Here is a 13,094-nt window from a genome sequence, read left to right as displayed (position 1 = left end):
TTAACTTTATTAACTTTACTTTTATTTAATATAACTGATGAAGTTAACAGACAAATATATTGTAACAAAAAGTTATAATTGATAAGTTTACTATCTACATTTTAAAGGATCTCACAATTATTTTAACATAGTCAAAGGCTTAATATATGAATTTTACTCATTTTTGAAATGTAAAATACACAATTATAATAATACCCATACTACATATCTTACAATTTTAAAGTTTTAGCTAAAACATATGAGTCTGCAGGTAAGAGCATGAGTTCTCTTATACCTATGACAAATGTATTACTAATAAAGTGCCACTGGATTAGACAATGCCATTTCAACTATTTCCTTTTTGAAGGACAAAAACAGTACAGAGCTAGGAATTTGCATTATTCTTTATAACAAGCACGAGTGCTTATTTATAATAGAGATTAACCACATAAAGGATTCCTCTCAAGATCACAATCATGACTTATGACAAGCTGTGTAGTCACCACTGAATAAAGTTTATATCCAGAGTTTTAAAAAAGTGCAATCTTGAACTATGATAAACTTAAGTCTACCAATATCAAGACATAGTTTTAGGGACTTTATATAAATAAAGGAACCTCTCATTTAATTGTAAAATAAGTTGCAACCTATAATAAGGAGTCAGGAATAGTGGTGGATGGTAAGGCTGGGCAACAAGAATGCTTTTTTAGCAGGTGAAAGCCTGATATGCATTGCTATAAGATGCATCTTTCATGTAAGGAAAACGTGTATAGATATATACAATACTTTTCAGGCACTTGACCTCACTTGGTAGTTATGTTGATGCTCAGATGGTCATTTAATGAAAAAATATTAAATTATATAGAACTTCAAGTCATGTTCCCATAGAACATCTGTGTTCTGTAAGCTAAATCCAAATGTTCCCTGCTAAAATCAAATAATACCATATGCCCAATTCAGAGAAAGAAAATTTAATAAAGTTAATGGATTGAATTTTCTCAATTTTAAGGTTTTTCACAATAAATTTTTCTTAAGCCTTTGTTACCTATTACTTGTCCAAATGCTGGGATGAAAAAAGGCTTGTTTTCATAGTTTTCTAAGAAATATTATCGCTAGATGATATCAGAAAATTTAAAACTGTTGATCAATTAATATTATGCTATTTATGGAAATATGCTTACAGTTTGTACATATACTGCTTAAGAGTCATATTTTCTTATAATAAATTTGTTACTAGTTCATATACAGAATTCAATCTGTAAACACTTTAATGTACCCCCAAAAGTATTATGAATTTTAATTCTTTTGTTCCTAGACATGTTTTGAGAATCACATCAAAGTTTGGCTCTAAAGCTATCTTTGGGACCCACGCCAAAGGAATGCTTTCAGGTGTATCATTAAGGATAAGGTTCTAAGGTAAGACCACCAAATTCTTTTCTAAAATGAAAAAAATATGGGAAGATTCCAGTACAGATGTTAGCAATGTTCCCATTTTTTTTGAATATTTAGCATGTAGTTTAAGTGTGTAGATATTACAGATTTTTATTTGTATGTATCACTGTATTACAATGTGGGAAAATTTTGCAATATTCTTTCAGGCAGTTAGCTTTAAAATAAGGAAACTTCAGCTCTTAGCACAAACAGCCCTGAGAACAATGCATTCAAATTACAACTAGAAATAATCTAATTGAGAAACTTTAAAATACAAAAACAAATTCTGAAAAAGTTGTAAAAAAAAAAAGTTACCAACATTTGAGGCACTACCAGACTACAGTACTTTTAAGAGTTGGAAGGACTTTGTAAAAAGAACAAACATACAAAGCTATGTGTGCACATGCACACATGTTGTGCTATAATGAAAAATTGTATCCCCAAATTTTATAGCCTAAACATTTTATTGCAGCATCTCCTATTAAAGATTTCATGCTCCGGCTGCTGGAGAGTTTTGGTAATAGTTATAAAGCATCCATACAGAATTTTGTACCATAAATGGAAATGGATTCAAGAGCTTGCTGCTGCTTCTGCTAAGTCGCTTCAGTCGTGTCCGACTCTGTGCGACCCCATAGACGGCAGCCCACCAGGCTCCCCCGTCCCTGGGATTCTCCAGGCAAGAACACTGGAGTGGGTTGCCATTTCCTTCTCCAATGCAGGAAAGCGAAAAGTGAAAGTGAAGTCGCTCAGTTACCAACAATTTCAAGTGACTTGACAGCCCTTGCAGGGGAGCATGAAAGAAACATCCTAGTTATGTTTATGATGCAAATGCTAAGTCAAAGTAGCAATAATTTGATCTGTTTCAGAGGGTGTACAACTTGGTAGCAAATAAGATATAACAAAGTCTTCACAGTAGAAATAAAATGTGTCGTTCTAGAAAGAAACAAATATTCCACTTGTTAGTATAATACTGTATATAAGTTGGTGAAATGCCTGCAGACAAAAAGGTATATCACTGTATAATCTATCAACATGACAGTCTACATTCTACAGGTGGTAACTGTGACATTTAACATTTACTACAAAAAAGTACAACAAACACTAGGAATCAACTTTTGATCTTTCTGATGTCAAAAAGAATGAAGTCATTTCTGTTCTATTAAAAAATGTTTCCTGTTTCCTTTTAAGACAATTTATAAAGCTTTTCTAAATGAAATATATTGTTCAAGAGAAACAAGTATTGACTTACATGAAAATAATCAGTCCCATATCTTTAAAATCTATACCTATGTGTCAGAAGAGTATTTACACTTAATTATAGTACTTGAAGTACTTATGCATAAGTAGCTTTTGCCATTCAATATATGAGTATAGGTGCATTATTATAATTTATATATACTTTGCAATTTAAATATTTTACCTTGCAATTGAAAATATATTTATGTGAAGTTTGATAAATTAGGAAGAACAAGGGCATGCTAATCCAGAATTAATACTAAACCAGAATACTAGTGTAGTTAACTGGGGTCATATAAATGGCCAGCAAGAAGCACAGATTGGTAACTTTCTGGAATTCCTGCAGGTAACGATCCAACCAGTCACAAGTAAGATACATACCACAGAGTATTAAAAAAACTAAAGCAGTATCTAGTAGATACCTAAATGGAATTCCGGAAATGAAAAAATTTAGCCTAATTACTAATTGTGCTTTAGATGGGCAAAAGCTAAAATGTTATACTAAAAAATGATTAACTATAACATCAATATTTCTTGTGCTTTAGAATTCCTCTTGCATTTCCTTAAAGCATCTTGCTTCTTCTCCAAGTGGTTTTGCTCAGGCCAATACAAGATTTAAAATGTGGGCAAATTAAGTAACTAAAACTGGGATCTTCTGTTCCTAATGCTATTTCCAATCACTGAGTAGACTGATTATACCATCATGCAGATTTTCCTCTAGGTGATAGGGTACAAATGCCTTTTAGAAGTCAATGTATGATGGGAGAGGTCTTATAATCAGTCTTAGAGAATGAAAGTATTACTGAAATGGTGATTTTGTTCCAAGTTTCACTGCAATATAATGGCTGTTATTGAGTCAAAAGTCCTCACAAACCCTGTGATAATGCCTAGAATTCTGGAAATAGATATATGATCCAAAAGACTGAACAGAAATGTAGCAGAATCACCTAAAATACTTTTAAAATTAATTCAGTTTATAGAAATCTTTCCTAGCTATATTTCATACCAGTAAGTGAATTAAGTCACATGACAACCAGATAAATACATATACTTAAGTTAAGTAATAATCATATAAAGTAACTTTTCTTCTATGATTCACTTTCATGTTAGAAAAAACATACATAAATTTAACAAGCATTCCAGATAATTTAAAGTAAGAATTTCCAGTTTTTGTTTAACAAATATTCTGATTTCAAAAAAGAAAGGTCCTATTTTTATGCTGATTACAAAGGCCTCAAATAAAAAGCTACAGCTTTTACCAACACCCTCTGCCACTGTCCTTTGGGCCATCTTTACAATATGACTTGCTAACAGTCACACAACAGTTTAATGCCTCTGTTAACCACAATAAAGTATTAAAATGACCATAATACAGATTATATTAAGTCTGCCAGAAATTTGGCAAAAAACAGAATGACTGAGGGAACACAGGTGGGCTGCACACGGTTACTAAGATAACTGGCACTTTTGATAACATGATTTTTGTTTAAGGATCTGTACTTGCCACACTCAGGCTGAAATTCTGACAATTCCAATCCATAATCTACTTATTCTATGATATTAAGTTTGAAATCAATGCAGAGCAATTCAACTTAAATGTGATACATCAATACCACTGGATGCTACATTGTTTAAAACCCTGGTTTATTTCTCATTTAACTAAAATTCAGGAATGATTTGCTCAAATCACATCTGCTGAAGCTATCTCATCTGTTTCTTGGACTCACATACTGAAAACCACAGGAATGTTATAGTAAAGACACCTACAAAATTAAAAAAAAAAGTTATATATCTCGATTATTTTTTTAAATTACTAATTGCCTACAAAACTAACTCAGCACAATTTCAAAACAACTGAAAAAGAAATGAGGTTGCTTATGAAGGCCATAGCTTTGGTGACAACTTAGAACCAAACTTTAGATCTGTAGTTGATCCAGACCTAAACAGTTTGGTCATGCCTGATGTTCCCATTTATTTGCAGGGCTTTATGGCTACAGCATATTCTTCACTCATTGCACACATGACAGATATCTAGAAGGAAAAAAAAAGCAGGTAAAAAGTTATTCAAAAGGCAATATCTATATAAGATATATTTAATTCATCATACACTGGATAATTGTGGATCTATTTTTCACCCTGCTTATTTAACTTTTAAAAATTTATCTATTTTTAATTGGAGGATAATTGCTTTTCAATATTGTGTTGGTTCCTGCTTTACATCAACAGGAATCAGCCATAGGTATACCTATGTCCTCTCCCTGTTGACCCTCCTCCCACCCCTCTAGGTTGTCACAGAACACTGGGTTTGAGCTCCCTGCATCATACAGCAAGTTCCCACTGCTCATCTATTTTGCATGTGGTCATGTATACGTTTCCAAACATAGAGAACAGACTTGTGGATACAGTGAGGGAAGGAAGATGAGGTGAGTATGTGTGGATGTTTTATACATACTTATTTTGGAAAGAGGCATTCCAAGATCAAATCATCTTTCTATATAGTTTTCTAAAAACTGTGGTTTTTAAAACAATTTCCAGGGAACAGGAGAATAAGAACTATAAATGCAGCAATACTTAGATGTTATACTTCTGAAAGTTATAACAAAGATAAAATAAATCACCTTCACTCTTTAGAATTCCCGTAACATCCTTTCTCATCCTTCAGAATAGTTCAGACTGACCTTCAAAACAAATTTGGGGTTGACAGTGTCTATGTAGTGAAAAATGAACTTTGATACTTTCTTTTGAAACAGGCATGGTAAAAGGTATCCTGGGGAAACTGCCTAGTTCTAGAGTTCCTTTTCAACATTTCAGCAGTATTTAACAGGCGTATTTCTTATAGTATTTTATGCTAACTAATTTAGGTCAAAGCTTTTATAAAATAGCTTAAAAAAAATCTCCCCATAGGTCTTTACCTGTACATCTTCACCTGCATTATATTTTCCTTCTATTTCTTTGCCTAGTTCACCCTCTGGCAGTTTAAGATCCTCACGGACTTCACCAGTTTCTGTTAGCAGGGAAAGGTAACCATCCTGAATGCATATCAGCTATTGAAAGAAATTATATCATTTGCACTGATTAGATTATATTTACTCCTTTGTAATTTTAACATGAATTGCCATTTACATTTATTTGTATAAGTACACAGTAATACATTAAATATGTCTTAGAAATCTTTCAATTTTGGAAAATACGGACTTACCTTAATCTCTTTAATCACTTCAGAGCTGCATGGATACAGTTACTGATTTAACCATTTTTGTATTAATGGGCATAAAAGTTATTTTCAGTTTTTTCATGACTGTAAACAATGTTTTATAATTTGATTATAAACAAACTTAAGTGGAAAATTTTTAGTCTCCAGCTCACTGCTAACAACACTAGATTTTTTTAAAGAGGAAAAAATTAACTTGTTGATGACATTAATGCAACAAACCCAGTCATCAACCTAACCTGCAAAAAGACATAGTTTTGATATCATTGAATTTTTTTCATTACAGGTATGAGGAAACTGGCAGGCCACATTCATTTATTCTAAAAGCAGGTACACCATCAGTGTGCCTAGAATTCCAAGAGGTTTTATGAAAGGCAACCAGCCAGTACACCAGATGCTAACACTGAGATACACAAAAGGAATCAGAGACACGGTCTCTGGTCCCCTTCAGCCACTATGACATACACAGGCATACCCCAGAGATAGAATGTCACAGCGCTCCTTTATGGCGCCACCGACTTGGGCAGTGGCTTTCCACAGACACTGCACTGGCCACAGGAGATTTCAGTTTTTGCACATGTCTGTAATCTCAGAAACAAAAAGCCACCACAAACACTTTAATCTTTTGGTCACTCAAACATTTGTGAGGTAGCTGGCAGAAAACGGAGGGCACCGGGGGCGGGGGGGCAAGGAGGCTGAGACAGTCAACAGAGGTTGACTTTCAGACAACCACAGGCTCACTGTTTTTATTTTAGCTCCTTTAGCAACTCCCTGAGGTAGAACTTGTCAATTTCAAGAGTTAAAAGGTTCCCACTCCATTAGTGACTGAACCACATAAGCAAATAGTAATATTGGTATTTTGAAATTTATATGGTATTTTATTTTTTATGAGCAATTCATAATATAGCATTCATAAGCCATGGGATGAACTATAAAGCATTTCAAACACAAAAATGTACAGACATATTATAAAACATCTTCTAAAGTATTTGTTTATAAACATTAAAATAAATTGCTATAATAAAATTAAAATTTTCAAAAATAAAACTAAGCTATAGAAAAATGAAATTAATAAAAATGAATTATTTGATCTTCTTAAAGAAAAGTCATAAAAGTAATGCAATGAAATCCTTTGTCTTTTACTTAAATTTACTCTTTGTTAACATTTAACCACGTGCTTTTTTTAAATCTCTAGTATATATGGAATATATAAAATGTTTCCATACACATTCTTATTCTTTTATTTTTACTGAACTATTTGAGAGTAAGTTTCAAACATCATGACTCTTCAGCAGTAATACTGTGTTCTTCTCAAGAAAAAGGACATACTCTTATATAATCACAGTTTATTTTTCAAAATCAGGAAATTCAATATTCAGTTCAGTTCAGTTCAGTTCAGTCACTCAGTTGCTCTTTGCGACCCCATGAATCGCAGCACGCCAGGCCTCCCCGTTCATCACCATCTCCTGGAGTTCACTCAGACTCACGTCCATTGAGTCAGTGATGCCATCCAGCCATCTCATCCTGGGTCATCCCCTTCTCCTCCTGCCCCCAATACCTCCCAGCATCAGTTTTTTCCAATGAGTCAACTCTTCTCATGAGGTGGCCAAAGTACTGGAGTTTCAGCTTTAGCATCATTCCTTCCAAAGAAATCCCAGGGTTGATCTCCTTCAGAGTGGACTGGTTGGATCTCCTTGCAGTCCAAGGGACTCTCAAGAGTCTTCTCCAACACCACAGTTCAAAAGCATCAATTCTTCGGTGCTCAGCCTTCTTCACAGTCCAACTCTCACATCCATACGTGACCACAGGAAAAACCATAGCCTTGACTAGACGGACTTTAGTCGGCAAAGTAATGTCTCTGCTTTTGAATATGCTATCTAGGTTGGTCATAACTTTTCTTCCAAGGAGTAAGCGTCTTTTAATTTCATGGCTGCAGTCACCATCTGCAGTGATTCTGGAGCCCAAAAAAATAAAGTCTGACACTGTTTCCACTGTTTCCCCATCTATTTCCCATGAAGTGATGGGACCGGATGCCATGATCTTCGTTTTCTGAATGTTGAGCTTTAGGCCAACTCTTTTGCTCTCTTCTTTCACTTTCATCAAGAGGCTTTTTGGTTTCTCTTCACTTTCTGCCATAACAGTGGTGTCATCTGCATATCTGAGGTTATTGATATTTCTCCTGGCAATCTTGATTCTAGCTTGTGCTTCTTCCAGTCCAGCGTTTCTCATGAGGTACTCTGCATAGAAGTTAAATAAGCAGGGTGACAATATACAGCCTTGATGCACTCCTTTTCCTATGGAACCAGTCTGTTGTTACATGTCCAGTTCTAACTGTTGCTTCCTGACCTGCATACAGGTTTCTCAAGAGGCAGGTCAGGTGGTCTGGTATTCCCGTCTCTTTCAGAATTTTCCACAGTTTATTGTGATCCACACAGTCAAAGGCTTTGGCATAGTCAATAAAGCAGAAATAGATGTTTTTCTGGAACTCTCTTGCTTTTTCCATGATCCAGCGGATGTTGGCAATTTGATCTCTGGTTCCTCTGCCTTTTCTAAAACCTACTTGAACATCAGGGAGTTCACAGTCCACATATTGCTGAAGCCTGGCTTGGAGAATTTTGAGCATTACTTTACTAGCATGTGAGATGAGTGCAATTGTGTGGTAGTGTGAGCATTCTTTGGCATTGCCTTTCTTTGGGATTGGAATGAAAACTGACCTTTTCCAGTCCTGTGGCCACTGCTGAGTTTTCCAGATTTGCTGGCATATTGAGTGCAGCACTTTCACAGCATCATCTTTCAGGATTTGAAACAGCTCAATTGGAATTCCATCACGTCCACTAGCTTTGTTCGTAGTGATGCTTTCTAAGGCCCAGTTGACTTCACATTCCAAGATGTCTGGTTCTAGATTAGTGATCACATCATCATGACTATCTGGGTCATGAAGATCTTTTTTGTACAGTTCTTCTGTGTATTCTTGCCACCTCTTCTTAATATATTCTGCTTCTGTTAGGGCCATACCATGTCTGTCCTTTATCTGGCCCATCTTTGCATGAAATGTTCCCTTGGTATCTCTAATTTTCTTGAAGAGATCTCTAGTCTTTTCCAATCTGTTGTTTTCCTCTATTTCTTTGCACTGATCGCTGAAGAAGGCTTTCTTATCTCTTCTTGCTATTCTTTGGAACTCTGCATTTAGATGCCTGTATCTTTCCTTTTCTCCTTTACTTTTCGCTTCTCTTCTTTCCACAGCTATTTGTAAGGCCTCCATTTCTTTTCCATAGGGATGGTCTTGATCCCTGTCTCCTGCACAATGTCACGAACCTCATTCCATAACATATTATTCAAAGCTGCAGTATTGTCTTTTTTTCCCTCCCAGCTCCAGGATTGTGTCTGGTATTTTTTTGGCTATCATACCAGTTCAGTCTCTTAATTTGGAACAGCTCCTGATCCTTTGTCTTTCATGACACTAACGTTTTTGACAAGCACAGATTCACTGATTATAGAATGTTTCTTAGTTTGAGTTTGTCAGTTTCTTAATGAATAAGATAGTGCATTTTTGGAAGGATTACTGCATAAACGATATGTCCTCAAAGTATCGCATCAAGAGGTAAATAATGTCTATTTCCTATTATTGGTGATATTAACTTTGATCACCTGGCTACAGTATTATCTGCCACATTTTTCCACTTTCAAGGTACCATTTCCCCTTTTATAATTTTCAATCTTGTAAAAAAAAAAAAGCTAACAGTGTCATTTTTGTGTTTCTTTTTTTTTATTTTTTATTTTTACTTTATTTTGCTTTACAATACTGTATTGGTTTTGCCATACATTGACATGAATCCACCTCAGGTGTACATGAGTTCCCAATCCTGAAACCCACCCCCCCCCACCTCCCACCCCATATCATCTCTCTGGATCATCCCCATGCACCAGCCCCAAGCATCCTGTATTCTGTATTGAACACAGACTGGCGATTCGTTTCTTACACGATAGTATACATGTTTCAGTGCCATTCTCCCACTTTTTTGTGTTTCAAGCTTTTTTCTGTGCAACTTTTTCAATCTTTCCTCAAAGCCCTCTCTGATTCTATAGAGTCAGAAGGAGATGGTAGTAAGGAGACAGTTGAATATTTCCTTCTGATCCTTCACCTTAAGCAAATCTACTCACTGGCTACACTAAAGCCTTTGACTGTGTGGATCACAACAAACTGTAGAAAATTCTTCCAGAGATGGGAATACCAGACCATCTTACCTGCCTCCTGAGAAATCCGTATGCAGGTCAAGAAGTAACAGTTAGAACCTTACATGAATAATGGACTGTTTCAAAATTGGGAAAGGAGTACATTAAGGCTATATATTGTCACCCTGCTTTTTTTTTTTTTTTCACCCTGCTTATTTAACTTATATGCGGAGTACATCATGCAAAATGCCAGGCTGGATGAAGCACAAGCAGGAATCAAGATTGTTGGGAGAAATATCAGTAACCTCAGATATGCAGATGACACCACCCTTATGGTAGAAAGTGAAGAGGAACTAAAGAGCCTCTTGATGAAGGTGAAAGAGGAAAGTGAAAAAGCTGACTTAAAACTCAACATTCAAAAGACAAAGATCATGGCATCTGGTCCCATCACTTCATGGCCAACAGATGGGGAAACAATGGAAACAGTGATAGACTCTACTTTCTTGGGCTCCAAAATCACTGCGGATAGTGACTGCAGCAATGAAATGAGAAGACGGTTGCTCCTTGGAAGAAAAGCTATGACAAACCTAGACAACGTATTGAAAAGCAGAGATGTTACTTTGCCTACAAAGGTCCATATAGTCAAAGCTATGATTTTTCCAATAGTCATGTATGGATGTGAGAGTTGGACCATAAAGAAGGTTGACTGCCAAAGAATTGATCCTTTTGAACTGTGATGTTGGAGAAAGACTATTGAGAGTCCCCTGGACTGCAAGGAGATCAAACCAATCAATCCTAAAAGAAATCAATCTTGAATATTCACTGGAGGGACTGATGCTAAAGCTGAAGCTCTAATTCTTTGGCCACCTGAAAACATAAATGTGTTTAAATGCTTGAGTTCAAAGTGGCAAAAAAACATTTCACTGGTCATCTTCAGTAAAAGCCAGAGAACCAACTAATTTTGAAAAGTGGTAATTAAAGGGCAAGAATCAAGTACTTATACTGCCTTTCCTATTATATACTGTTCCAAGGGTAATCAGAAAAGCTAAAGGAAAGTTTCTGTTTATAGAAGTGTTCTAGCTTTTTTTTTTTTTTAAAAGAACTGATTGAGGAACTGTAAAGATGGCGGAGGAATAGGACGGGAAGACCACTTTCTCCCTCACAAATTCCTCAAAATAACATTTCAACGCTGAGCAAACTCCACAAAACAACTTCTGTAGGCTGGCAGAGGACATCAGGCAACCAGAAAAGCAGACCATTGTCTTCAAAAACAGGTAGGAAAAAATATAAAAGACGAAAAAGGAGACAAAGGAGGTGGGGAGGGAGCTCCGTCCCGGGAAGGGAAGCCCGTCCCGGGAAGGGAATTTTAAGAAGAGAGGTTTCCAAACACCAGGAAACACTCTCCCTGCCGAGTCTGTGGCGAGCCTTGGAAACACAGAGGGCAACATAACAGGAAGGGAAAAATAAAGAAATAATTAAAACCAACAGATTACAAGCCCAACAGTAACTCCCCCAGCGGAAAAGCAGCACAGACGCCTGCATCCGCCACAACCTAGTGGGCGCAGGGCAGGGACGCGCGGGAGGCGCGGGCTGCAGTGCTTTGTAAGAATCGGGCAGGAACGCCCCACACGCAACCAGAACGATCTAACTTGGGCTGGCAAACCAGACTGTGGGATAGCTACCACGTGAAAAGCTCGAACATAAGACACCGCCAGGACCGAGCACAGAACAAAGGACGGAACGGAATAAGCCGGCTGCAGACCATCCCCCGCCGGGGACAGGCAGCCAGAGCCGTAAGGACTGGAAAGGGGCAATTGCAGACCAGGAGAGACTTTACTTACCTAACTGCAAGCAGGCTCCTTTGCTAAGACTTCTGGGTTGTTGTGTTTTTTTTTTTTAATAATTCTTGTTTGTTTGTTTTTTCTTTTTTTTCTTTTTTTTCTTTCTTCCTTTTTCCTTCTGCTTCTTTTCTTTAATACTGTATTTCTGAAAATCCAACCTCTACTCTAGATTTTTAACCTTTGCTCTTAGGTTTTTGTTGTCAATTTTGTACATTTAAAAACCCAAACTTCACTACCCAAGTTTACCTGAGAGCAAGATTACTGGCTTGACCACTCTCTCCTCCTTTGGACCCTCCTTTTTCTCCACCAGGTGGCCTCTGTCTCTTTTCTCCCCCATCTCTTCTCTATCCAACTCTGTGAATCTCTGTGTGTTCCAGACAGTGGAGAACACCTAAGGAACTGGTTACTGGCAGGATTTGTCTCTCTCCTTCTCATTCCTCTCTCTTATCCTCCTGGCCACCTCTGTCTACTTCCTCCCTCTCCTCTTCCCCGTATAACTCCATAAATACCTCTGAGCAGTCCAGACTATAGAGCGCACATAAGGAAATGACTACTGGCTAGCTTGCTCTCTCCTCTTATGATCTCACCGCATCTCATTCCAGTTACCTCTAACTACCCCCTCCATCTTCTCTTCTCCTTGTAACTCAGTGAACCTCTCTGAGTGTCCCTCAATGTGGAGAAACTTTTCATCTTTAACCTAGAAGTTTTATCATCGGTGCTGTATTGATGGAGAAGTCTAGAGGCTACTGTAAAAATAAAACTGAAAACCAGAAGCAGGAGGCTTAAATCCAAAGCCTGAAAACATTAGAGAACTCTTGAATTCAGGGAACATTAAGCAATAGGAGCTCATCAAATGCCTTCATACCTACACCGAAACCAAGCTCCACCCAAGGGCCAACAAGTTCCAAAACAAGACATACCACGCAAATTCTCCAGCAACACAGGAACACTCCCCTGAGCTTCAATATACAGGCAGCTCAAAATTATTCCAAAACCTTCGATGTCTCATAACCCATTACTGGTCACTCCATTGCACTCCAGAGAGAAGAAACCCAGCTCCACCAACCAGAACTCCAACACAAGCCTCCCTAACCAGGAAACCTTGACAAGCCACTGATACAACCCCACCCACAGTGAGGAAGCTCCATAATAAAGAGAACCCCACAAATTACCAGAATATAAAAAGGCCACCCCAGACACAGCAATATAACCAACATGAAGAG

The 13,094-nt window shown here is 37.0% G+C and overlaps 1 protein-coding gene across 2 annotated transcripts in view; it reads right to left on the bottom strand.

Moving 5' to 3' along the window:
- Positions 1-13,094, bottom strand: part of EIF5A2 (eukaryotic translation initiation factor 5A2) — a 28,901-nt gene continuing 15,807 nt past the window's right edge. The window contains exons 4-6 of one of the 2 annotated variants that reach the window (XM_069560369.1): positions 5,559-5,690; positions 4,586-4,677; positions 1-2,343 (exon numbers count right to left, since the gene is read on the bottom strand). In XM_069560369.1, the coding sequence (XP_069416470.1) occupies positions 4,618-4,677; positions 5,559-5,690 (192 nt within the window). In that variant the 3' untranslated portion in view covers positions 1-2,343; positions 4,586-4,617. Of the gene's footprint in view, positions 4,678-5,558; positions 5,691-13,094 lie in introns of both variants that reach the window. The other variant, XM_069560362.1, reaches the window with a different exon arrangement.

This window comes from Ovis canadensis, chromosome 1, assembly GCF_042477335.2.
Source record: "Ovis canadensis isolate MfBH-ARS-UI-01 breed Bighorn chromosome 1, ARS-UI_OviCan_v2, whole genome shotgun sequence".
Lineage (NCBI taxonomy): Eukaryota > Metazoa > Chordata > Mammalia > Artiodactyla > Bovidae > Ovis > Ovis canadensis.
This window is presented reverse-complemented; position numbering and strand designations above follow the sequence as displayed.